At 55.4% G+C, this 24,498-nt stretch overlaps 9 protein-coding genes across 9 annotated transcripts; 5 read left to right on the top strand and 4 right to left on the bottom strand.

The window, feature by feature from the left end:
- The first annotated feature begins 20 nt into the window (after positions 1-20).
- GGS23DRAFT_281529 (uncharacterized protein) lies at positions 21-852 on the top strand. Its single transcript, XM_051512558.1, has 2 exons — positions 21-473; positions 570-852. The coding sequence occupies exons 1-2, from the start codon at positions 157-159 to the stop codon at positions 703-705; spliced, it is 453 nt and encodes a 150-aa protein (XP_051375370.1). The 5' UTR covers positions 21-156; the 3' UTR covers positions 706-852.
- A 146-nt stretch (positions 853-998) lies between these two features.
- On the bottom strand, positions 999-4,226 carry GGS23DRAFT_602931 (rab-GTPase-TBC domain-containing protein; the record flags this gene model as incomplete). Its single annotated transcript, XM_051519398.1, has 4 exons — positions 999-2,880; positions 2,987-3,594; positions 3,723-3,842; positions 3,951-4,226. 4 exons carry the CDS (start codon positions 4,224-4,226, stop codon positions 999-1,001), a joined length of 2,886 nt encoding a protein of 961 aa, XP_051375369.1.
- Positions 4,227-8,611: 4,385 nt separating this feature from the next.
- GGS23DRAFT_593396 (uncharacterized protein) lies at positions 8,612-10,430 on the bottom strand (the record flags this gene model as incomplete). The annotated part of the gene is made up of 3 exons (XM_051518030.1): positions 8,612-9,029; positions 9,089-9,845; positions 10,151-10,430. 3 exons carry the CDS (start codon positions 10,428-10,430, stop codon positions 8,612-8,614), a joined length of 1,455 nt encoding a protein of 484 aa, XP_051375368.1.
- Positions 10,431-10,664: 234 nt separating this feature from the next.
- On the top strand, positions 10,665-11,783 carry GGS23DRAFT_281447 (uncharacterized protein). Its single transcript, XM_051512556.1, has one exon. It carries the CDS (start codon positions 10,900-10,902, stop codon positions 11,536-11,538), a length of 639 nt encoding a protein of 212 aa, XP_051375367.1. The 5' UTR covers positions 10,665-10,899; the 3' UTR covers positions 11,539-11,783.
- Positions 11,784-12,996: 1,213 nt separating this feature from the next.
- GGS23DRAFT_281460 (hydrolase) lies at positions 12,997-14,920 on the bottom strand. The gene is made up of 2 exons (XM_051512557.1): positions 14,793-14,920; positions 12,997-14,651 (listed from the first exon to the last, which is right to left on the bottom strand). Exon 2 carries the CDS (start codon positions 14,403-14,405, stop codon positions 13,116-13,118), a length of 1,290 nt encoding a protein of 429 aa, XP_051375366.1. The 5' UTR covers positions 14,406-14,651; positions 14,793-14,920; the 3' UTR covers positions 12,997-13,115.
- An 858-nt stretch (positions 14,921-15,778) lies between these two features.
- GGS23DRAFT_281357 (uncharacterized protein) lies at positions 15,779-16,927 on the top strand. The gene has a single exon (XM_051512555.1). The coding sequence runs from the start codon at positions 15,860-15,862 to the stop codon at positions 16,676-16,678; it is 819 nt and encodes a 272-aa protein (XP_051375365.1). The 5' UTR covers positions 15,779-15,859; the 3' UTR covers positions 16,679-16,927.
- A 249-nt stretch (positions 16,928-17,176) lies between these two features.
- On the bottom strand, positions 17,177-18,012 carry GGS23DRAFT_602929 (Spc24 subunit of Ndc80-domain-containing protein; the record flags this gene model as incomplete). The annotated part of the gene is made up of 3 exons (XM_051519397.1): positions 17,177-17,646; positions 17,775-17,907; positions 17,986-18,012. The coding sequence occupies 3 exons, from the start codon at positions 18,010-18,012 to the stop codon at positions 17,177-17,179; spliced, it is 630 nt and encodes a 209-aa protein (XP_051375364.1).
- Positions 18,013-19,738: 1,726 nt separating this feature from the next.
- Positions 19,739-21,398, top strand: GGS23DRAFT_551457 (mitochondria fission 1 protein). The gene is made up of 4 exons (XM_051515353.1): positions 19,739-20,059; positions 20,152-20,170; positions 20,224-20,317; positions 20,429-21,398. Exons 1-4 carry the CDS (start codon positions 20,044-20,046, stop codon positions 20,753-20,755), a joined length of 456 nt encoding a protein of 151 aa, XP_051375363.1. The 5' UTR covers positions 19,739-20,043; the 3' UTR covers positions 20,756-21,398.
- Positions 21,399-22,390: 992 nt separating this feature from the next.
- Positions 22,391-24,213, top strand: GGS23DRAFT_281224 (uncharacterized protein). The gene is made up of 3 exons (XM_051512554.1): positions 22,391-22,725; positions 22,772-23,233; positions 23,324-24,213. The coding sequence occupies exons 2-3, from the start codon at positions 22,815-22,817 to the stop codon at positions 24,090-24,092; spliced, it is 1,188 nt and encodes a 395-aa protein (XP_051375362.1). The 5' UTR covers positions 22,391-22,725; positions 22,772-22,814; the 3' UTR covers positions 24,093-24,213.
- The last annotated feature ends 285 nt before the right edge of the window (positions 24,214-24,498 follow it).

Below are 24,498 nucleotides of genomic sequence, written 5' to 3'. Positions count from 1 at the left end.
CCGTCCTATCCCGTCCCGTCCCGTCCCTATTCCCAACAATTCCTTCCTGAAGATTCAAGCCCGCCTCCAGAGAAGGCAAAGGAAACCAGGCAAAACGTATCGGCCCTCCTCCAGTCGGCATCTCGGCCTGCATCTAGTACGCGTAGGCGTACATATATGTATATATGTATGTATGTATATATGTATGTATACCGTAGTAGTATGTCTGTGTTCTGGAAGACAGAAAATCATCCGAGCACACCTCTCTGTCGAGACGTGTCCTCTCGGGGTCCCGGCTCACACATCGTCCCCGTGGGCCACCCTATATTCCCTCTCCACTTGGTCACCTCCCCCCCTCCTACATCTCGCCATACCCGTCCTAGCTGGCAGATGCACCACAGGCGGGAATCTAGCACCAGCCGACCTATACCCTGTGGGGCCGTCTCTCTCCTCTTCTCTCCCTCCCTCTCTTTCTTTCTATGTTGTATGTGTATGTATGTGTGATCCCCTCACCCCCATCCGTAAATGGCTACCGTGAAAAAAAAAAGAACGCAAAAAAAGCTAACAAGTTCGAACGCTCCAATGTCTAGTGGCAACGCGATAGCAACGCTATATGGGGAAAATCGTAACAAGTTGTATTTAAACGTCATCAAACTTCCCCTCTCTTTCTTGCGGCGGCGGCGGAGCCGCGAAGCGAAAGCAGTCCACCTACACCTTCTCCGCTAGTACTACTGCTTCTTTGGCCCCCCTGCTTCCTTGCCTGCTCTCGTCCTCTAGCGAGTTGGCCGGAATTTCGAGCATGCGAGCCCGCTGGCTAGACGCGTCTTGAATACCCAGGCAAAAGAAAAGACGCCACCTCTCGCCAACACTGGCTTACGCGTGTATGCAGAGTCGCGGTTATAATTGCTCGTCGAGATAGGGCGGCGTCCACAAGGATGGCAGTTCCCCAAGCGAAAAAGAGCCTTTCCCTGCACGCCGTGCGCGTCCCTGTTCTTGTTACGTTTCTCGGCCAGAGGCCGCTATCGCCTCCATCCCCAGAAGCCGCCGGCTCCTCCAGAATTATTATTAGAGCTAGAAGTAGATATCGACGCCCCGGTGGAAGCTACATTCTTGGTACCACCGTTCGCGTCGGATATCGATGTCGTGAGTCGTCCAATCATTCCCATCGCAGCTGACGCCACCGTAGGTGTAGGCGTAGGCGTCTCCAGCGGACCAAGTCCGTACGTCTTCCGTAAGTTTTCTAGTTTCTGCTTGTACTCGTCCGCCTCCTGCCGAGCTACCGCCTCAGCCGTCTTAGCTTGCACGAGTTCCATGACGAGGGCCTCGTGCTCGCTCGAGGTGACGGGCTCCGTCTGTGTCCGGACCAGCGAGGAGCCGCGCTGGCCAAAGGCCGATTGGGTATTGGGCGTCGACTTGCTACGCACGAGCTTCAATTCCCGAAGGCCGGCATGAGACCCGCCGCCGCCGCTGCCGGCAGCAAGGTTGCCCCCAGAAGAGAACCAGCCACCGCCCTCCGACCCGGGTGGGCCGGCTGAGGAGGCTCTCACACGCAAAGCGTGTATTTGCCTCTCCAGACGCTGCTTCTCCTGGTGGATGTTTCGAACGTGAACGTGGCTCTCGCGGAGTTGTTCTCGCAACGTGTTGGCCTCTTGGTCGAGGTCTTCGATGCGGCGGTTGAAGTCTAGGGCCTTAGATTTCTCGATTCTGAGGTGCTCCTTCGTCCTGGCCAATTCGTCTTGGAGTTGCGACTTGGTTTGCACCGAGGAGGACCGGCGTTGGCGCTCCTCTTCGGTGCAGAAGCGGCCTTCTACTGCTTCTAGCAGCGAGGATAGCCGCTGCTCGGAGACCTCTTCGCTTTCTTCTTTCTCTTTCTCTTCTTCTGCTCTGTCTCCAGGACTTGCATCATCTCCCGCGGCCTTGACAGATCCGTTGCTAGCCTTCTTCTTCAATCCATCGAGTAACGATTGGACAGCCTTGCGGTCCTCTTCTCGCTCTTCCCTTTCCTGTTGGAGCTGAGTGGCCAATAGTGCGTGGTTTCGCTGCAGTTCGTTGAGGGCGGTGAGGAGGTCTTCGATCTGGGTATGAAGGTTCTTGTCGGGAGCGACGCGAGCGGATTGCTGTTTCGGGGGGGCAAGCGTTGCCGATTCGCGCACCGATGAATCGTCGGCATGGGAGGACTCGCGAGATACGGTCGTCGCGTCAGTAGATGCGGAACTGAGGACGCTCACCGAGCTTGCTTCCATGGAATTCAACGTCGATGCTAAGCTCTGCTTCGATGTACTTCGACGAAGCATGCTCAGCGGTCTCAAGGGGGCGGTGAGGCCAGGAGAAAGATTTCCTGGTCTCGGGAACGAGGTGCTTGTGGTCCAGAGACGGCCCAGAAAACGGGAGGCGGCTGTGGTAACATCGGCCGTTCGGGCGGCATTGGCGCTGGCGATCTTTTCCTCGCGATACCCCTGCTCGAGCTGGGCCAATTTCTCTCTGGAAACGACGCTAGATAGGCTAACAAAATCGTCGACGAATTCGTCGGCGTTGTAGTGATAACAATCCCAGAGGCCGCGCGACAAAAGGAGTTGCATGACATCCTCGAGCTCGGTGCACGCCAAGATGCGGCTCTCGTTTTTGCGCATGAGCGACAGAGCCACCCGCATGATAGTTTCCGACGCGCCTTCGGCAAAAATGACATCGTAGATGCGAAACAACATGGGCAGGGGGCATGTCACGGCGAAGAACGAGAGGAACCATTGTGAAACATAGGCTGGGTCAACCTGGAGATCGTCCAGGTGGTTCGATAACGTGGGCAGATGTTGGCGCAGCAGTTCCCGGAATTGATAGATGCGAACGTGCAAGCCCGACAGATCCGGTAAGAAGCAAGATCGCAGGCCGTAATATTCCATCAGCCTGTCGCCAGGACACAGCGTGGTTAGCCTTATTAGTCTCACATCCTTTCGAGACACATCCGGATTCCTTCTCTTTCTCGACGTCAAAAAAAAAAAAAGGTACTTACCGGACCAGCACGCAAAAAGCTTGGTTGTCTGGCATATGCATCAGCAGAGGGCCGACCAGGAAAGCCAGTCCTTGGCAGTATCCTATCTTCTGATCATAGAGACTGAAGCATTTCAGGACCCTCCCGAGCATCCGCTGCCCGTCTCCGTCTGGGTCCCGGAACATATCGACACCCGGGAAGCTTCTCCCGAGATCCTTGCCGATGAGCCCCTCGTAGGGGCTAGCCTCGCCGCTGAGTCTGTCGAACTGTTCCAGGAGCACGCTGTCGCGGGCGCCGGCCATGCTCTGCCAGACGACGCCTCGCAACGGGGGCGGCACGCCCTTTCGAATCTTCTTCGATAGCAAGGTGGGGAGGCGAGCCGCGGTCTGCTGGTAGTCTTTGACTAGAGCCATATAAAATTCCAGGTCGGTCATAGGCGGCGGGGGGAGGACCGAGTACCGCAACGCCGTGGGCGTAGGCCCGTTGACCATGTGTCGCATCTGGGCCATCGACGGTGGTCTCGGTCTACGAGTTTGCGGCTGCTCGACGACTTTGACCTTGATGCTTTTCGGGTTCGTCGCCAGCTTGTTATTTTCCTGCTCGAGCCGCGCCAGGAGCAGTGCGGTGGACTGTTGGTTGTGGGGAGAGGACGTGTCAGCATCGTTATCATGGTTACCAACATCGAATCTTGCCCCGCCCAGCCAACGGGTGGTGACCTGGCACGGCGGTTAGGGCAGGAACGGGGTATGTAACGTACATTGTCGTCCTGATCTTTGACTTGCTCGTCCTCTTTTTTCTGCAATTGGTCCCAGTCGACCTCTTCGGCGTCGGACTCATCCGTAAGGTCGTCGTCGTCGTTGGCTACCCCCACTCGCTCCTCGTGGATGGTAGTAGTGATGGCAGTGGCGATCGTGGTTGTATTGGTACTAGTATCGGTGGTGGACGTGGTAGTGGCGGTAGTGGAAGCATCTTGGAGCTCTGGTACTAACGTCCTGCGAGTATCGGCCGGCGCGTTCAGTTCAACACCGTCTTCCGTCGACGTCTCGTCTTCCGCTTCTATTTCCTTCTTCGCTATTGTCTCCTCTCGTTCTTCATCCGCCCTCCCCTCCTCTGTCTTGGTTGTCCCCTTTAGAGGGGTCGCGGCTGCGCTCGTTGGTGTGCATTCGTGCCCCCAGATGCTCTTTCTGGAGGGCAATATGTTGGGGGGCAAGTCTGTATTCACCACCAGGGTGGGTGGCTCGGATAGCCGGACGGTCACCATCGAGTCGTGTTCGAGGATTCTACGTCCGTTTTTTGTGTCCTTCTTAGAAGGCGATTTGGGCGTGCTGGGCTCGTCTGCCCGAGTCGGCGCCGTTGGGACCGGGGAGGGATCATTTTTCTGGTTGTCGAGGTCCCGCTCCATTGCGCGGACGTCGAACGAAGAGTGGTCGGCAATGACTGGAATGGCCGATCTGCAACCCGCCACAGTGTCTCGCTTCCGGCTTGTTCGAAGCTCAAGTTGTGTCGATTTAGCCTCAGTCACCTATTCTCGAGTCCCGCGTGTGAGTACATGGATGGCGGTGTGGTAGAAAGGACACCACTAAAATAAAATAAAAACTGATGGTCGCGCCTAATATCGAACGGTCGTGATATCAGATAGGCACTATAACCCGTACAGTCCGCACACACATACACAAACTGTCGGTATGTGGTATGCAGGCAAGCAGGATCTAGGGTGGACTTCCAATGTTGCCTGAACAGTGGCCAACGCGACCTTGGATATGCCCGCCAAGGGTAGGGTAGGGGGACTTGGATAGTGGACTCGGTTCAGGGATTCGGGAGCCTCGAGGGGAGGGCTAAACAGAGAGAGCGAGGGCCGGTTGGTCTGTTCAATGGCCGTCTTCTCTACTAGTTTCGTCGAGGGGGGCAGGCTTGCTTCTTCGAAAATGGATTGATTGTATAGTCGCTGGTCTAGCTACTAAAGAGTTGCTAGTTGCCCGGATCGATACTCCTCCCTCGCAGATACGACTAGCGGAACAGCAGAGGTCAAAGGAGTGAGTGAGTGTGTCATGTACGGAATGATCAACGGATAGCTTCGTACGGGTGTGAATGCTCGGTCAACGACCTGGTTAGGAATAGATGATAACGAGGGACTGGAACATAGGAAGCTGACTCGTCAGGCATAACGACTGGAATTGCTAGTACTCGGCTCAGGCAAGGGCCCAGACCTGAGGAGAGGAGCAGGAAGGTATTCACAGGACGAGGGCGAGGGGAGGACGTGGGCGACCTAGCCGGGTAGCGAAACGGGACAGGTCGACAGAGGTAGCAGGTACCTGGACCGGGCTTGAATTGTGCAATGGAACCTCGGGAGCACAAGAGGGCAAGGCAAGTAGCGGGTACTCGCGGTACTTACAGGTACCTGCCGGACTCCCCTATTTTATCATCGAGCACCGCGAGCTACCGCAGCGGCCTGATTGGCCGCGAAGATGGGACGTTATGGGACGCGCCTCTCATTTGGGACGGCGGATGGCCACCAGCACCCAGTCCCTGCATTAGCGGCTATTTGACATCTTCATGCTCTAAACATCTCCCCCCCTCTTGACCCCCCCCTGGACCCCCCCCTGGACCCCCTGGACATCCTGAACATCTGAGGTGAGGCCGCAAAGAAAAGAAGCATAAGTCGCACAGCACGCATACTCATACGGAGCAGCTGCACACATATATAGATCTGACTGAGCCTCCGACCTGCGAATACGTGAGCAATCAGCATTCCTCCTGTTTTGCCTTCTGAAGAGTCCCCGTCCGAGTCGTCTGTCTGGTCTGCTCCATATAGCGCGCCTGTCTACAACGAGCTCGCGCCGGAGACTGGCGATATTACCAATTTAACTGGCACCGAACGTCGATATATATATACACACAAGTATGTACTCGTATTTTTATGGCCGCCCCCGTATGTCCCGACGGTGCCTGCATAAATACTTGACCTATTGCACCCTACACAAGATGTACGTACCATGTAGGCACATGTACGCATGTGTTCACGTATCCATTGCCTGTCCCCCTCGTCGCTTTATTTCCCGATTTGAGCAGTGTTTCCAAGCGACTTCGTCGCAACTCCGCGCGACTTCGACCTCACCGCATCATTGGGCTGCTGGGAAGCTCTTCTTGCATGCATACACGCTGTGTCTCACGACATTGGCGCATGAATTTCCCCACCAGATGTGCACCCAACCCCTCTCTTAGCAGAATCCAGTCTAAGCACGTATGTATGTCTCTCTACGAGTTAGTCCCCATCCGTATCGCGGAAAGAAGCGAAGAACGTTGAGTCGCTGCGAGGAAAAGAAAACAGAGAAAAGAAAATAATAAAGAGGTTGGGATATGGATACCACCACGCCGTGGGAATCGCATCATACCGAAGACTACCGGATGGGATGTTCCATCCTTCTGTAGGGTAGATCCCGTGCCAGTTACCGGCTCACCACGAGTTGTCAGTCGTCTGGACAGTGCCTAAGTACAACATTGGCGGCACCGGACGGGGTGAGAGGACCTCCTCTGTATTATGTACACGAACCCATCCCTCCCTTGTTCTCGAGCCCTCGGATGTTTTAGTCGGCGCTATTACTCGTGATAGGTGTCCCTAGACAGGTAGCTCAGGTAGCTAGCTGTTCATAGGTAGGTAGGTATTATCTTGCCTGCGAGGTATTGTTCATTACATCATAGGAGGTGGCCGCATTCCACCAGGCGCCTTATCGGCCTCGGTTGAACATGATCACGATGTACCTCGATGTGGTATGTCCACCTTAGGTACCTAGGTACCTAGGGATGTTATCAACGAGGTCACCCTAAGGTCTAGAAAAGGAACGCGCGAAAATGCACGATTGCACACCAAAGGTTCCTAATAGGTAGGAGGTATACATTAGGTGTTATCTACCTTACTTATCCCCATGGCGGATACATGAATCCTTCCTAGGAGTCTCGCTAAGAGACACCGCTCGCCCAGGCAGCGAGCTTACAAGGCAACACGAGCACAACCAGCGTTGGTAGTCTCTCTCCCCGACGCAGCTGAGACGGGACTCGCGGCTACAGACCCGCCCCTCGAGTCCCTCTCTCGCGCCGACGCCGACCGCCAACCCCGACCGCTCGTTCCCCCTCCCCCTGCCGTCCCCTCCCCCTCTCCAGCTGCAGGAAATACGGAAGCTGGCCGCAGCCAGTCACCCCTTTCCGCTCCGTCACGACCGCACACTCCCAGGCGCCGTCTTGGCCAGGTACCGACGATGGACAGACCATTGTGCGTCTATAGAGGCCGGAGCCACCATACCCTCGGCGGAAGCCGACGACAACGATAACGGAGCGCTGGTGCGGGGAGCCTTCCGCACTTGCCGGCACCCCTTGTGCCGCCGAGTACAACGGCCACACCGCGACGAGGCAGCGCAGCTGTATTAGCGATCGGGGCCGGGGGGTATTGAGAAGTTGGTAAGGGCGTGACGAATACGTGTCACGCACGGGAACTTCGATCTCCCAAGGCGGAGGTCTTGAGGATCTTGACCAGATATAGATGTCTTAAGAGAGTAAAGGGAGGGAAAGTTGGGGGGGGGGGGGGGGGGGGGGTGATGCGAACTCCTGTTCGTCGTAGGGGAAGGGGAGATGAGCGACCCCCAAACAGTTATCTCGTGACCTATTCGCCCGCGGCTAAGCCTCTAAGTTGCGCCTCGTGCTACTCTCCGAGGTTTAAATGAATAATTCCACATATACGACGGGCTTGGGCAGCTTCCGACCATCCGTTAGACGAACACACCGATTGGTATATTCTACTCGTCTAACTCAGTCTCTTTGACCTGCCCCCCCGCGCGCGCCCGCTCGCTTTTGCCTGTAGATCCCATTCCGGGTATAAGTCGTGATACGCTCGTGAGATGGTTGGCATGTCGCAATCTATACCTATGTAGATCGCTGCCCCGTCTGCTCTCCCCTGCCATCCCCTCCCCAGCTCCGTATCTAGGGAATGAATTCCTGCCAACAATTTAGGGATAGTTGGCTTCTAGTTACCCCATTTAGCTAGATGGATATTATCAACCTAGAAATCCTCTCCTGCCGTTCTCCTACATCACTGAAGAACTCTACGTGGGTAGTCTAGAGAGAGCGCGGGTAGGTGGCGGTGGCAGTCTTGCCTAGATATGTAATGCATGGCTAGTCATCGACAAAAGCCAACAGCCGTTATTCACTACCTAGCAACCTTTTGACATCATAAAAGCACCGTATTCAATCGGTCCTAGGCCGACCATGATCATCCCTTTTGAGGCCCTTAGAATTCGATCCCACCGTGACCATTTTGGTGCGGCATACTACATACCCGTAACTTCCATCATGACGTATTCACACAACTTCTGGCCAGGGACCAGTCCCGCCCCGGAGCCGATCAGACTGAGTCGAAGTCAACGCGGGCTCTTTTTGAAAGCCGAAACCACCAAAGTTCAATAAAGCATCGCGTGTCATATACTCTTTCCAGGTATCAAGCCGTACAGGTAAGGCAAAAGGAAAAGAATGATATAAAAATAAAATGCGACGGCCAATTGGGGAAACGTTTCGTGTATTATATACCCGCCCAAGCTGATCTATACCTGACTCCGAGCTATCCAAATCTTTTCTTGAAGCTTGCATCGTGCGTAATCCCTAAGGACCTGTGATAGGAGTCGTTATCGATGGTGGTGGCGCTGACGTTGCTAATTTAGGGGTGTTCTGCTTGCCGGAAATAGGGCTAGCCTGGCTCGGTGTCTGAACCCCAGACCTGGCCGTGTTCGTGGGCAGCGCGCCTTGACGAGCAGGAGGGGGAGGCGGTGGTTCTGTGTTGGGATCAACTCCTGGATAGAGGCCTTGGAGTTTTCTGTACAATTCTTGGATATACTTGATCGTCTCCTCCCGATCTGGAGCCTCTTGGCTGTCCGATCCGTCGGGGGGTACCATCATCTTCAACCTGACACTCTTGTTCAAGGGCGGCGCACTGAGGTAGGGTGGAGACGGAGCCGCTGTTCCCTTCTTATCGGCCAAGGCGGCAAGATAGGTCAGGTTCGCTTGAAGCCTGCGCATACATCTAAAACAAAGTCAGCGGCTAGTCCTTGTTCGCGTTCCGCCCCTGCCTGCCGTACTTACTGGTAATAGTCTTGCGTTAATATCTCTTCCTCTTCCGTGGATTTCTTTTCCGGCTCGCCCAGAGCAGCGCTGGTACCATTACTCAACGTTCGTTCCTTCTTGAGAATCTGCTGAGTGTGTTGGACCTGTATGGCCTCCAGTAGCAACTCGTTGTTGATCTCCAAGATAACGCCGACCCTTTCTTTGTCTCTAGAATCAGGACCAGGGCTTAACGGCGTCGAGTTGGATGAGCTGTTGCCGGGGCCGTTACCCTGGACAGAGGACGGGAACACTGGCGTCTGCGGTGTCTGGATATTATTGGAAGGAGGTTGGTGTTGAGGTTGGTGTTGAGGTGGGTGTTGGGGTTGATGTTGAGGTTGATGTTGAGGTTGGTGCTGAGGTTGATGAGGTTGATGTTGATGTTGATGTTGGCCATTGTTCGGCGTGTGGTTGGAAGGCATCGCGTGTGTATTTTGTGGCGTTGATAAGGGGTATTGATGGGGATTCGACGCATTATTCGGGGTCGAGGAGCCTTGGTGAGGGTGTCCCGGAAAGGATCGCTGGGTAGGCGTCGACATGCCCGGCGCGTTGTTCTGAGGCGGCTGCATGCGTTGCATCACTTGCTGCTGCTGAGGGTTCATACCAGGGTGTATCTGGTAGCCGGACATAGACATGCCACCCATCGCATAATTAGGAGGCATGTTCATCTGCGGCGGAACCGAGGTAGGGACGGCAGCGCCATAGGGCGAGTTGGTGTACGCAGGTTGATAGTTGGGCACTGGGTGAAGGAATTGGCATATTAGTACACGGCATGCGAGTTATAATCGGCCGGCCAGCGATGGCATATCTGCGACCCGGCAAGCGCGCGAGCTGCGTGCGTGAGGAGAAGCTGGTGTAGTCAGGGACGGGCACGACTTCGGGAGAAGGAATGCCGTGTGAACGCTGAGCGAAGCTGCCACTAACCACCGGGCGCAGGGAGAGGGGAGGGCAGCGCAAGGCAGCGAGAGCGAGAGGTGAGGCAAGATTACGAGAACAAATGCGACCAAGGGACAAAGAAGGTGGACGGGAAGGGAAGATGCTTACTCGGGCCATTGGCGGCGGCCATGTGCGGCATGCCGGCATTCTGCATCATTCCTGCACCACCTGGACCTGACATCATATTCGGGGCGCCAGGAAAGCCGGCGCCAGGTTGCGCGCCCATGGGAAACTGCTGAGTATTGTACATCGGATGCTGCTGGTTGGGAGGACCTTGACCGGGCTGCAAATGGATGCTCGGGGAGGCAGCTGAGTGTGGGGCGCCGCCATTGTATTGCGATCCGGGAGGAGGAACAGCATTGGGGAAGCCGTAGTTGCCCGCGTACATGGCTCACGATAGGCTAGCACCGCGCTGGCACAGCTGGCAGGGCTGGGCAGCGTGGGCGCGACGTGGGCGAGGGCAGATCTGGGACGGGACTCGTTGGGACTCAGATTTGCTCACCACAGTCGAAAGTGGTTGTATCACGCGTTTGTGTGGGGTGCGTCCAAGAAGAGCAGGGGGGTGTGGCGATCAGATGCCAGCTACGCGGACCCCCTCAGCGCCGTCTTCCCAGCCAAACGACCGCCCGAGGGCGTCTGGCGTGACTTTATTAACCTCGTCGACCCCCGAAGCCTCTCCTCCCAGGCCTCCAACGTCCGTTGCGTCTTGGCTAACCGATTGGCACAGGTAGGTGTAATTCGACCCGGTCGCTCCAGTCCTGCCGAGCAGAGAGCAGAGACGTCTGTCGTACCGGGAGGTACTGCGTAGCTCTCGCTACCCGGTATATGAGTATGTACCTGATCGAAAAGGGTCGAGGATGGGCGCGCCCGGTAGGCCCCCGACGTATAGACCCTGCGTGGTGTGTGTGTGTGTGTGTGTGTGTGTGTGTGTGTGTGCGTGCGTGCGTGCGTGTGTACCTCTCGCTCGAGCGACTACCTGCGGTAGTATAGCGAAGCAAACTGCGCAGCTGCGGGATCAGGGGTGGAAGGGGAGGCTAATGCCGGGCTGCTGGTCAGGGTCTCTCCTCTTCCTCCGAGGCTGGTCCTCCAGCGCGCCGTGTCTCTCCTGCTCGCGTACGTACACGTGCGAGGAAGCGGCTTCGAGGCGTAGGGCGCAAGGTTCGCCGCCGAGCAAGTCAACCTGTCTAGTAAGAGCGGGACCGCGTGTGGGCACTATACAGGTATGCAAGTGCGGTGCTAGCTCGCCTATCTTGGTGCGGGCAGTATCTCAAGAGAGCTCTAGTCGCGGTGTGGGCCGGGTGGTTTGCATGTGTAGGCACGGTAGGCAGGTCATGTACAGGCACAGCATCGACCGGAACGGTGCTGGGGGAAAGGGGGGGGGGGGGGGGGAGTCAGGTAGATGCCGACGAGCCACGACTAGGAAAGCGAACTACTACTGCAAATGGGGGTTGGTAAGGGGGAGAGAAGGCTGTGACAGGACGGCCTTAATGCAGTAGTAGCAAGGATGCGCCTGTGGGACGAATGGCACGGCGGAGGGAGGAGGATGCGTCAGGATGATGGAATGCTTGTGTTCCCGTCAGAAAACACGAAAAGGGGGCCGGGTCAGACAAGAGAAGGGGTCGGCCTGTGGGCCAAAGTTCGAACTGCGCGATCGGGGATCGCTGGCGCGGCAGATGGCAGAACGGGGAGCGAGTTAGCAGCAATCAACACCCGGTAGTAAGGTATAGGGAGAGGGAGGGTAGTGGGTGAGCGAGCGCGTGAGCGTTGCGAGCTTGTGTGTGTGTGTGTGTCGTCTTGTCGGGTTGACGAGATTACGACTGGTAGGATATGCGGGAAAATCAGGCCGGTCGAAGGACGGAGGGCAAATGAAAATGCGCGAGGGAATGGGGAAGAAAAAAAAAGAAAAAAAGAAAAGAAAAAAAAGAAAAGGCCAAGTAGAAAGTGGCGCCGCTGTCCGCTTCTGGCGCTGCCGCCGTTCTGCTGACGATGGCGGACCTTACCGCGAAGAGAGGGAGCACAATGGAAGTGGAGAGAGAGCGCGGACGGGGGCGCTGCGAAAGTTGTTGGTTATCTCTACGTGCCCACGCACATACAGGTAATTGATGATTGTCCATGTGTGCCGGGGCTATGTGCAGGTATCAAGTGTTAGGTAGGTACATACGTCCGCGTGTATTGTTAGGTGCCGAGTACCACGAGTCCGACTCTACGTAGGCAAGTGGGCGAGGTACCTCATACTTGCGCTCAGTCTATGGGAGGTCGGATGTATGAGTAGACATTTTGGGAGCGCATACCACGCAAGACTGATATGGCATAACTCACAGGTAGGTCCCTGAGCTATAGCCTATAGCCCATAGGCTGGGTAACTTCCCACCTACCTCCGATGCACCTAACAGTAAGTACACCTACCCAAGGTCCCTGAGATCCCTGAGGAAGTACATCCCTATCTACCTCTACTTAGGTAGGTGCCCACCTAAGGTAACTACCTAGGTACCTAAAGTAATTACACGTAATCCATCTTTGCTATATGCACAAACGCCTCCCACTAGACACCTCTCCTCCCGATCGCGACAGGTTGACGACAACCCGCATACTGCCTCTTCCCCGAGGCCACGCCGGTGCGGTATAGATGGGACGCTCGTGCCCTCCGCGTGGGTGGTGGCGATTCAATAGATCCTTACTAACAAGACACGGGCCCACCGAGGGTAACTGGGTTCTATGCGCCGCAGGCACAAATAGACTCGAGTAGACTCGATTAGGTGGCATGGTGAGCATCTTGGCGCGTAGGCTCCTGGGCATCCCACGTATCGAGGGGACGGATGCAACGTCCACGCACATCCCGGGTCTATTCCTCACCTCTACGTAGAACCGACACTACTTGGGTACATAGGTGTTCGTTCCACCACGGGTGTCCGCCTATTAAAGCACTTGGCACTCTCCTCCTGGCAATGTGGCTTCGAACCGGGCCTCGACTTGTCGATGTCTGGGCCAGGTGGTATCGTGCTAGGCCTGCCGGCGGGAACCTTCTTCCCTGCGGCGGACGATGAAAGGGGGGATGCCATCCGGCGAGGGAACCTTAGCCGAATACAAATTCTCTCCAATTCCTTCCTAACCGCTCGACGCCCTCGCGCAAGTCCCACCCCTTGATCTGGCAAATTCTCCTGTACACTTCCTCGAGATACAGGTCCATCTGTTCCCCGGCCGTGTGTAGGTCGCTCTCGGCCAGGATACGGTCGTCAGGCGTGGCGCGGATAGCCTCTTCGGTCTTGTCGCCTCCTCCCGAACTCCAGTTGACAGCAACCGAGAACGAGAAGAAGACCTTTGCCGGCACCGAGGGATGGGTATACTGTCTAAGGACCTCGACGGGGCCGCTGAAAGAATGCAGGCAGATCCGCGGAGGGTATGGCTTCGGCTTAGGTTTGCTAGAGTCCGGGGTTGTCCAGGATTCCCCTTTGAGGTTAGGTCTAGTATAGTGTTCCTCCTCGCCTTCGTCTTCAGAGGAACTCGAGAAGTCCTCCACCCCCATAGCAACCTGTTTCTGCTCTTTCCTCGACAGTACCGCTCTCTCGTGCCCCTTCCATAATTTGGCCATGGTGTCGTACAACACGCCGTGGGCTTGCACTCCGTGGACGCTGACGGCGCGACCCATCTCGCCCGCGAGAGAGAGCTGGGCCCGGAGAACCGCAACCTGGTGGGTCAGCTGCACTCGGTGGGGGCTCAGCATTCTACCCTCGCGGCCACCAGGTGTGAGTCCCTCATCGCGTTGGGGTTGGTGGGCTGAAGTCCAGTTCTGCGGAAGGCGAAATGCTTTATCTAGTCCAACTTCGCCGATGAGAGCCAGAGGATGCTTCTCCAACCGTGACCTCGTTTCATTCAAAAACTCGGATAGGGGTCGCGGGTCCGGAAGATGTTCACTAAATGCCACATCTTTAGTCGAAGGAGCGGGCGCCAATATCCTATTATAGTGTGCTATTTTACTTTCCGGCGTCCCGTCATATGAGAACTCGGGAGAGGCATCGTCATAGAACTGGTAAGAGAACCACGGGTGCCAGCCGAAACATGGTACAACCCGGGCGGCGCTAGAGGACGAAGGAATAGACTCGTTTCTGTCTTGAAGGCCATGTTCGAGCGCCACGTTAGACACTAGGTCTTGATCTTGAGACCTGGTGGACATGACCGTCAGAATACGGGTCCGCATGCTTGGTATAGTAGCCATCGACGCCATGGTATCAGTTGGGTGACAGTGGGCGTCGAACACCCCTGCGTCCCAGGGAAAGGGCTCTAGGGGAGTATCCGAGTCATCGTGCGCCGCTGACGCCCCTGCAGGACGGGAGGGTTGAGATTCTCCCGAATGATGTTGACACATCGGTTCAGGACGTCAACGCCAACACAGGCCGGCGTCTAGGCGTCCTCCTCTGCAGTAAAGGCGAGACGACGAATGGCCTGCATCCACGGGTAGACGCCTCTAGGGGTATGGCGCGTTCAAGGCGCAAAGCTCTCACCGTTGAAGACCGTTGAAGATCGTCACGCATCCAGCAGAAGCCTAGGCGCAAGTCCGAGGTAGGGTTTGGGGAACTCGGATCTCGATAGGTATGACCCCGACTTTCCCAATCTGAATTTAGATCAGCACATGGGGTCGCTGGGCGGCTTGCGGGGAGGGTTCGCGGGTGGAACAGAACACCATGGAGCTCGGTCGTCTCATCCACCTTCGATCAACCAGCCATTCATGCGATCTGCACCCAGAGATACTGACGTTGAGTTGGTAAACATAAGCAGATGAAAGTAGGTAGAAAGATGTCGAAGATGACTGCATATATGCTTATATGATGCAGTGAAATGTGAAATGAGACTCTTTGCTTGCTGTCGCTAGCGTAAGTAAACGTAGATTTTAGGTAGTCAAAACGGGGTCATTCAGTTTTCGAATCTTGAAATAGTGGGCTCTGGGATAGCCTCAGTTCTCTCAACCGGAGGTTCCAGTGTTAGTCGGATTAGGCGGGCCATGAAAGTTTTGTACGTTTTATGTAGGCATTTATTCGACATGCTAGACGATGCCTTGTACCCTAGATGCATTACCGCCCTTACTTCAGCGATATTTAGGCACCATAGGTACTTCCTACTCGGTACCGCTTACCATCTGATGTGATTAACCGAGAATCCGTTTAAAACCAGGAGCCTGACTCGACCTCTCTCCGCACGTGAGAGTACCTATAGAATGCGCATAAGCTCCCCCCACGCTGTAGGTACTGTAAGGCGCAACAATGCTAGACTGGATTCAAGGTCGTATCCAAGCCTCTCCTAGCAGCTGCACGCCGGCATTAGAAGAGGGCATGCGATACTGCAACAACTCCTGCGACCACTACTCTGCAACTATATGTACAGCTGCAACCACGGCCATTGTTATTACTACGCTACGCAGGCTTATCATGCAGACAGTCGAACGACTGACGACGGTTGTGTAATAATCTGGTGTTTCTCTGATTACAGCTGTGCATATTTCCCTGTTGATATCTACCTCTCTTCTTCTTCCCCTTCCCCTCTCTCATCTCCCCCTCTCGCTATCGTCGCCTACTGCTTAACCATCTGGAGCGCTTTATCTAGCTCTCTCTCTCTCTCGCCTCTAGCTCCCCTAAGCCCATCAATATCCGTTGAGTTGGAGTGATCGACTGCAACGTACAGGTCTCGTTTCCGCATCGATCATGATGTGAACTGATAGGTACCCGGATCTATCGGTTATACCTATCCTAAATCATGTAAACCGTGTCTCGGTCGACCAAGCTGTATTAGGCCTACATTAACGCCTTTTGTCGTTACATTTCCCCAATGGCGATCTTCAATCCCCTTCAATTCCTCATATTCCCCTTCGTCTTTCTCGTCGCCCTCCCCCTCGCCCTCTGCGCCGGCGTGACGACTATGATGGCTTTCATGGTCTTGTTCCTGCGCCTGTTCCTCGTGTACCTCGACGTTGGGCTGGAGACGCTGCGGTATGTGGTTCTCGGCAACGCGGCGCAGGCCCGCTCTATGAGGACGTCGTCATCGCAGCGCACTCCATTGGTAATAGCGCCGGCGTCGCCCGAGCCCTTCTCGCCGCCCTCTTCCCCGAGCACGCGCCGGCACAAGAGACGGACCAGCGGCAGCCTTAGTAGCGGCTCTACAACGTCGATGGGCGGCCTGAACGGGTTCAGCCTGACGCCCGGCATCGAGCTCGAAAGAGACTTTGAGGGCGTGGGCGGGTGGCGCCTAGACAACGTGGAGGTCGAAGCCGATGCTGCCGCCGACCAGCAGTGGTACAACCTCAACTCCCGGCTGCGGATCCTCGACCGTCGCCACCACTTCAGATCCCGGAGCGGCGGCGTCCTGCTGTCCAGGAAACCCGGGCTCTCCCCGCACACCGCGGAGGCCCTCTTCACGACAGCGATCCCTAGTCCCGAAGAGGGCCGACGGACGTACACGTCAGCCAACAGTTCGAGGTCCCGGACGCCCACAAAAACTAGGCCTTATAGCTTTTCGAAGCTCGACCAGGATGAATACTTTCCCCTCCAGGACGACATGCAGTCGAACAACATGCCGGTCCTGGAAGATGAAGAGATAATGGACAAAATGGAACCCGAATGGAACCCGGAATTATCAAAGGGAAAATAGACTAAAGACCCAAAAAGAAAACGATGGGCGCAATTACTACCTGGTTGGCTATTGTAGTAGTTTGGTGTTCTGTGTGGCAATTATAACAGGAACTCCTATCCGGTTTTTTCTATAAGGCGTTTTCCGGGGAGGGACCCGACCGGGTTTAGGACGAGGGGAAAAAAAGAGTCCATGGAGGTCAACAATGTATAGGTTAGGTTCGGTTGGTCAATTATCCATCGCCATTCTGAACAGTCGGGAATTCAATGACATTTCCCATAGCTCATGCTTTTGAACAATATCTTGCATTTATACGGGAACCAAACCCCGCTCCCTCCGGAAATTTTATACGATAGTATCCCAGCTGCTAACGCCATTGACGCCATCTAACCCAGTGTAGCTTTTCCCCCGGATATTCTCATTGCAGTGACCCAAGTCAGCTTGCCCGTCTTATCTACGCGAAAGAGAGAGAGGGGGGGGGGGGGGTTGCGGTCCCCTTCTCTGGTTCCCCTTCTCTTTTCAGAGAGTCTGCCAGAAGTAGTTGGCGTAGAAGAAGCGGGAGAACTTCTTGTCGAGGTTGACGACGTGGACATCGCCCTTGCGGTCGTTGCGGACGACGGCGCGGGAAAACTCGCCGTCGGGGCCGTCGCCGCGCTCGAGGTCGATGCCGAGGCTGCGGTAGACCTTGAGGCGGAGGAGGACCTCGTCGTCGAGGAGGTCGGGGGCGGCGGCGGCGCGGCGGCGGCGGGCCGCCTCCTCCTCGACGCCGCCCTCGACGCCCTGGATCTCGAGCTCCTGCAGGCGCGCCGCCAGGTCGGCCCGCGTCGCCGCCAGCCGCTCCGCCTCCATCTCCAGGTCCGACACCGCCTTCGCGATCCGGAACTTCTGCGTGTCCAGCCGCGAGATCTCCGACGCGTGCGCCGCCGACGAGTGCGCCGCCGCCAGCTCCTCGTGCTGCGCCTGCAGCGTGCCCACCGTCCGCACGAGCTCTGGCCCTCGCGTTAGCCTGTCTGCTTACCAGTATTCTCGAGTCGTCGGCGGGAGAAGGGAGCAAGAGTGTGCGTGTACAAGGAGAACGGGGTTCGGATCTGAGGAGGGAGGGGGAGGGTCGGCGTACTCTTCAGCGTCGCTTCCGCATCTTTGATTCGCAGCTCTCGCGCTTGTCGCAGGGTAGATATAGAGTCGGTGACGCGCGAGACGGCGGCTTTGTCGGGCGCTATGTTGAAGTTGTTGATCGTGTGGCTGATCAGCTGCGCTGCGTTAGTATGTTACGCGCTATGATGCCTGGAAGGATATCGAATATTGGGGGGGGGGATAGGTAGATATACAGTAGCCGGATCCTCGTCGAGAAGCATGGTGGTTGATCAAACCTAGTTGCGTAGGGATAGGGTTGGCGGTATAGGTATAGATATCGTTGTCAATATGGGAACAGAATGCGGCTCAATGCTCAGGTCTGGTTCTTCTAGAGCGCGATGCTGTGCTCGGAGCTGCCGAGATAGAGTTGTCTTGGACTCGTGAGCGCTGTCGCAGGCCGAATGATACGGATTACCTACTGCCAATTGGGCTAAATGGGGCAGTAGACAAAACAAATGGTGGCGTCACCGCGACGACAATCAATGTTAGGTAAGCAAGTCGCTGGCGGTGATGAGTCAGCGGCATCGCAGCCAGCGGGCTGATAGGCCCCGCGTCGCACAGGATTACCAATGGGAAATCATTATTCTCGCTGCCGGGTTTTATAGATTTGTGTATCCTAAGTCTCTTTCTCTTGTATTACGTGCGCATACCTACCTACCTACCTACCTACTTGTTGCTAAGAAAGCCTTTAGGGTTATATACCAACATACGCCGAAGTATCTACCTAGGTAGGTTACTTTAGGTAGTTTAACAAAGATGAGCTGGGCTATAGAGGTTAGCTGCTAACTCGGGATAAGCATCGAGGTTCTTCCCATGAAGGAACCGGTCCTAAGCATCGATATCTTACCGGAGTACACCAAGACGAGCATGATAGGCGCGTCCTTGACGTACAGCGAGTTATGCCTTGCTTGCGAGAAGCCATTATGGGCGTATCCTACAAATCCGTGCGTTACCTACGCCTGGGTTGGGTTGCTAGGATGTGGGGTGGCGTCCGATATCGGCAATGTCGTTAAAGAGTAATTGATATCTCTTAGCACGATGGGCGCTTAGGCAAGTATGCAGTTTGCAAGCTTGATATAACTTAGGGTTTTCGTCCTGAACTGGAAATGTCTCATGTGCCTTAAGTGGCCGCATGTCGACGTTGGCCCGACTGGAGGAGAAATGACAGTATCCGTTCCCCAGAATGGACACGCTGTATCCCTGAGAACCCCTGACCTGTCTTGGACCCTCTGACGCAGATACGCAGGTAGTTGGATGATAGGAGGGTCCGCATGGATAGAAACGCGTCGTTGGTCGTGACCCGAACGAAGGCTTGTTATAGAGCCGGGGCGTTAAATTACGTCGACGGCCTAAGTTCTCGGGCGCTGTCTTAGCTTCCACGCCATCTCAGGGGCATTTGTACGGGTTATGTGGGACAATGCTATACCTGCCGTTGAGGATCCTGTAACTAGGCGATTTCATCACTTCGGCCGCTAGGCGGTTACTAGATGTAGGCGCTTATTCTCGTGATAGCAGCATCGGTAGGTAGGCGCTTGAATGCTGCGGGTTTAGCAAGGACTGGTTCGAAACTGGGTGGGCAGGTCGAGTTATGGAGCGGAACACGAAATGACGAGTCGCAGGTGACACAGATTGCGGGCAGAGGCAGAGACTACTATAACTTGAGGTCAGATGCTTCGCTCCAAATGTGCAAGTGCTGGCAGAACCCCGCATACGATGTAGATGGGGGGGCAGGCGAGGGGCATCACGTCCGTGAAGTCGTTGGGGGAAATGACTGGCTGCTTGTATCGAAGGGTGCCTCAGTAGGTACCTAGGTATACCTACTCCTGGTGGCTTAGGTACCTAACCCCCTCCTGCCGAGGCACCGGGAGGTACCATGTGGTTACCTGTCTTACTAAGGTGCGGACCTTTATAGGAGGTAACCTGTGATGCAAGCCCCTCCTTAATAAGAGGCAATCTTAGACGGCGGTACATGCTTTTCCTCCTGATGTGCGCCCTATCTCTGCGTCATTAGCGCCACACCTGGTACTGTCTCTCAGGCCGCTCAGAAGCTTCCGCCACAATTCGATTCTTTCTTTCTGCCACTGTAAATACCTGCAGGCACACAACGCCGAACCTTCCTTCTTCCTCCCCCCCAAAGATCGTGTTGAAATCACACCCTACGCGCCCCCTATCGCCTGCAAATCGCCTGCTCGCTCTCTCGACGCTCTCTACCTCGGATCCTTTGCTACAAAAATCAACCCGACCGAGCCGAGATGACAGCGCTACCAAGTGAGTTCACCACTCTCTGGGACCCTTCACCCGGTTGCCCCTCCTGCGAACAGTGGACCCGTGCTAATCCGGCTGCTTGCCTTCCCTACTAGGTGCCGTCGACGTGGAAACGTATGGTATATATGCCCTTGAATACTGTCCTGGAAGCTTATGTGTCTGAACAGCCCCTTGAGGGGACCCGAATTCGACATCTTGCGAGCGCAATATGAAAAAGAGGGTGATATGGCTGGTGTCCAGACGAAATTCAACTATGCATGGGTGGGTCAACTCAGAATTTTTTTTCTAGGAGCAGGAGACACGATGGGGGGGAGGGGGGCAAGAGAGACTTGGGGCTCCCTTGGATATTCATCCGCTTACTCTCCCTCGCAGGGCCTGCTAAAATCCAACTCCCGGTCCGACCAACAGACGGGTGTTCGCTTACTTTCGGAGATATTCCGAGTGGCGCCGGAGCGCCGTCGCGAATGTCTCTACTACCTTGCCCTAGGGAACTACAAGCTCGGCAACTATGGCGAAGCAAGACGCTATAACGATTTGCTCATGGATAAGGAACCGGGGAATCACCAAGCGACAGACTTGCGCAAGCTCATCGACGACAAAGTCACCAAGGAGGGCTTGGTGGGTGTCGCGATCATCAGCGGTGTTGCCATCGCCGCCGGCGTGGTGGGAGGAATTCTGTTCCGGGGTAGAAGACGATAGAGACGGGTCAAGACAGTTGAGAAGGGGGACCTCAACGTTATATTGGGGGAGAGTTCGTTATGAAGGCGTTCGCACCGGCTGGCGTGGGAGGAACATGTCCCCATTCATTGTTTGTTTGTTTACACGGGGTAGATACATTCTCAAACGGATGAGCTAGGTAATGAGAGCTCCGTCCTCTTCCGCAGGTCGATACAGGTTGGGATTAAGTAATGTTATAAACCTCAAGACCGGACTCCTTTACGCGCAGATGCTGATGAAAATACCCAGTTAAACCGTTGTGGCGAGACAGCTGTGAAGTATGCACCTAAGGCATGTCCAGGAAGTGAGGCGATCCGGACGGGAGGCAATGACAACGGCAATAAGTCACGAGACAGACAGGCAATGGGATGGCGAGGTCCGCGCCCACTGTTAGCTGTTAGGTAGTTCCAGGGCGCTGCCCACAACGCGCGCACCTAATGCAGCTGTTTCCCACCGCCCCACAAGATGGAAGGTACCTAAAGCTTACCTAATTGAAGAGAGCAGAGAAGGCTGCAGACCGAAGATGCCGATACCTCTACCACACTGTAGGTATGTTATATGGTAAACCTGGATATCTGCGCCTGGCTTTAAGTAGACTCGGATTGTTGCGGATGTCCCCACTGGCAGGTGCTGGCTGTTATGGTTCTGCACCCATAGATACATTAGGTAGGTACCCGCTGGTTCCGTGGACCAGGTAGCCTGTAGGTCCCTGGGGGGACGGGGGCCAGCGGAGCATGTACTCTCTACGTAGAAATGTCATACAAAGATGTATCTTAGTATTGAATGACGTGCGGGGCTTATGTACCTGGGCAGTGGCCCAACCCCTTAATCTGGAGTCTGATTGACAACCATTCACTCAATACGGTACCTGGCCTCGCTTGGGTGGGAATGTACAGATACGTAGATGGAAGGTTCCTTGCGAATCCGCCGGCGGCGAGGCACCTGGGTGGAAATGACGACAGCAAGTTACTTAGACAGCTCATGACCTGTGATGAATAGGTTGAACATCTACTCCTTTTTGTCCTCAAATCCTCGCATCATCCTCTACGGAGCGCCCACCTTCGCAGCACCACATCCCACATACCTACGTGCCTGGCCAAGGCCTCCAAACGCACAAGATTGAGGCGAACCCCCGGAGTTCAAGCATCAGCTTCGTCCTGCCTGCCTCATGGACGGGCCCTGGCCCACAACCCGATCCCTCTAGACTCTCTCAGCTGTGCGTTTGCCCACGGTCCGTAGCCCAACACATCTTTGACACATTTACTTGCCTCGCCATCGCCCTGCAACGCGCGCTCTCTACGGTCCCTACGCCTCGTCACCCCGGCCACGGCCACCTCCCTTATGGCCTGCTAACCTATTATGACTTGCCTATAGGTATTCAGCTCTTCAGTAGGGTAGTCATTCAGTCCACTCCGCAACCTGAATAACAAAGCCCGAAATCCGCATTATTGCCTCCTTGGTATTACCTCGAGCAGTCCCGCATGCAACCCTACAACCCCCCATCAGCCCGCACTGTCGCATCCAACGGGCCAAAGGTTTGCGGTTGCCCTAACAATAATTACCACCATCACCCTGCCAGCCTTACCTAGCCTGACCACCTTCATCACTTTGCTCGTTATTCACCCCCCAAGCTATTCAATCCGACCGTCTTCCCGTGGTGGGTAGAGGCCCCCCTCTCGCCAAACCGCCAACATTCTGGTTTCGTACGTTGATATATCACTCTGGCGTCTCGCGCGATCCGAGCAGCCGGCCTAGCAGTTGGCCTTGGTCTCACTGCCTTAGCCACCTATCAACGATCCAGGCAAGGCCAGATGGCGTCTAGAAATCTCCACCTAGATGCGGTTCATGGTCTCGAGGTCGTCTACTGCCACGCATGTCAGCATGAGTGGTACAGGGACGGCCCTCGCGGTACCTTGATCTGTCCTCTATGTCAGGGTGATATTACCGAGATTGTACGTTAGTAGACACAACTTGTCTCGCACATATGCTAATGAATAGCTAGGTATCCCCTGAGAATGACCCCCGAATCGAATATGAACCAATGTTTGGCCCCCCACGCCGCCCCCGTTATCTTTTTCATGATACCGATTCCGATCCCGAGGAGGAAGATGTCGAGGAGCATTTTATGAATGACCCCGGACCATTCTTAAACAGCCGGCCCGCTTTCCGGCCTCCCTATCCGCAGGATGCCGGGCACGAGACGAGAGCGATTCCCGATAATCCCGAGCAGATAATACGCAGATTTACCGAGATGATGGACGGCATCGGTGGTCGTACTACGTTCGGTCGATCAGGCCCGGAAACGTTATTTGGCGGCCCTCACCGAGTTCAATTCCACACGCTTTCCAATATCGGAAGCAACGGCGGCACTGGCGTCAGAAGCTTCACATTTACCACCGGCTCGGGAAGGAGTCCCTCCGGACTAGGCGCTGGGACGGAGGGCGAGGATCCTTTTCAAAGGTACGGTATAACGATTCAATGTATTTCGTTTCGGATTCTTACTAGTAACTTCTAACTAAGTCCACCGATCGATGCTAATCAATGCTATAGTACGCTGAGAGACTTTCTTGGAGGTGTAAATCCGACTCCTGCGGATCCTGACACCCGCCAACCCCCTGATTTCTCGAGAATGTTGGGCCACCTGATGATGACCATGTTCGATCCCCACACGATGCATGGCGACGCAGTCTACTCTCAAGAAGCGCTCGACCGAATTATCACGAATTTAATGGAAGCCAATCCTCAATCGAACGCGCCAGCGCCTGCTTCGGAGGAAGCGATCGCAACGCTCCCCAAAAAGAAATTGAATGAGCAGATGCTCGGATCCGAGCTGAAGGGCGAGTGCACTATCTGTATTGATGACATGGCGGTGGGGGATGAGGTTGTTGTTTTGCCGTGCAGGCATTGGTTTCACGAAGAATGCGTTGTCTTGTGGCTAAAGCAACACAATACGTGTCCTATCTGCCGCGCGCCGATTGACGGCGAGGCTGCCGGTCACCCCGGAGGCGCAGCTGAGGCCATGCAACCCGAGTCGGCCAGCGCTCCATCCTCCTCCCGTGCCCAGGCCCGAGTCCGACCCCGAGCGGAGCGAAGGGGAGCCGACCAAACCGGCTTCTCCAGTCGACATCCCGAATATCAGCAACGTCCCCCTTCTCCTCCGGGATACTATGGAGCTCCAGCGCAGCCGCCGAGACCACAAAGCCCACCCAACCGCCATCGTTCAGGTCACGGCGATAGGACCCGTAATAACAGAGGCTCATCTGCCGGTCCGTTACGTTGGTTTATGGGTCAATTTGGTGGAGGGGACAGGCGCACTTGATCATGACGCCGATACGGTCGGTCCCGCCCATCTGGGTCCTCATCTGGATCTTGTGGTGGGGCGACGTCCCTCGAAATCAGTGAGTGCTGCGTAGAACGCGAGGGCGGACTAGACACCGGCGCGCTACCATTTTACGAGCCACGTAATTACACTCTTTTTATCCGGGAAAAGGGGAATGGATGCTGAACGGATCCGGATTGGTGGCTGGCTGCGTCTACCCCTCGGGTGATCGTGTCCAAACATGGCATCGTGTGAAAGAATTCGCAAGGCATTTTTTTTCTGTTGTTTGGGCCTGTATGGACAGGCAACGATATGGAAGAAGCTTCGCGGTGAACGCAAAACCCTCTTCAGGGGGCTAGGAGAGAGGGGAGGCTATAGGACTATCACAAGGCTCTCAGAGGGGAAC

Source organism: Durotheca rogersii, assembly GCF_024521655.1.
Source record: "Durotheca rogersii strain YMJ 92031201 chromosome Unknown GGS23scaffold_3, whole genome shotgun sequence".
Lineage (NCBI taxonomy): Eukaryota > Fungi > Ascomycota > Sordariomycetes > Xylariales > Xylariaceae > Durotheca > Durotheca rogersii.
This window is presented reverse-complemented; position numbering and strand designations above follow the sequence as displayed.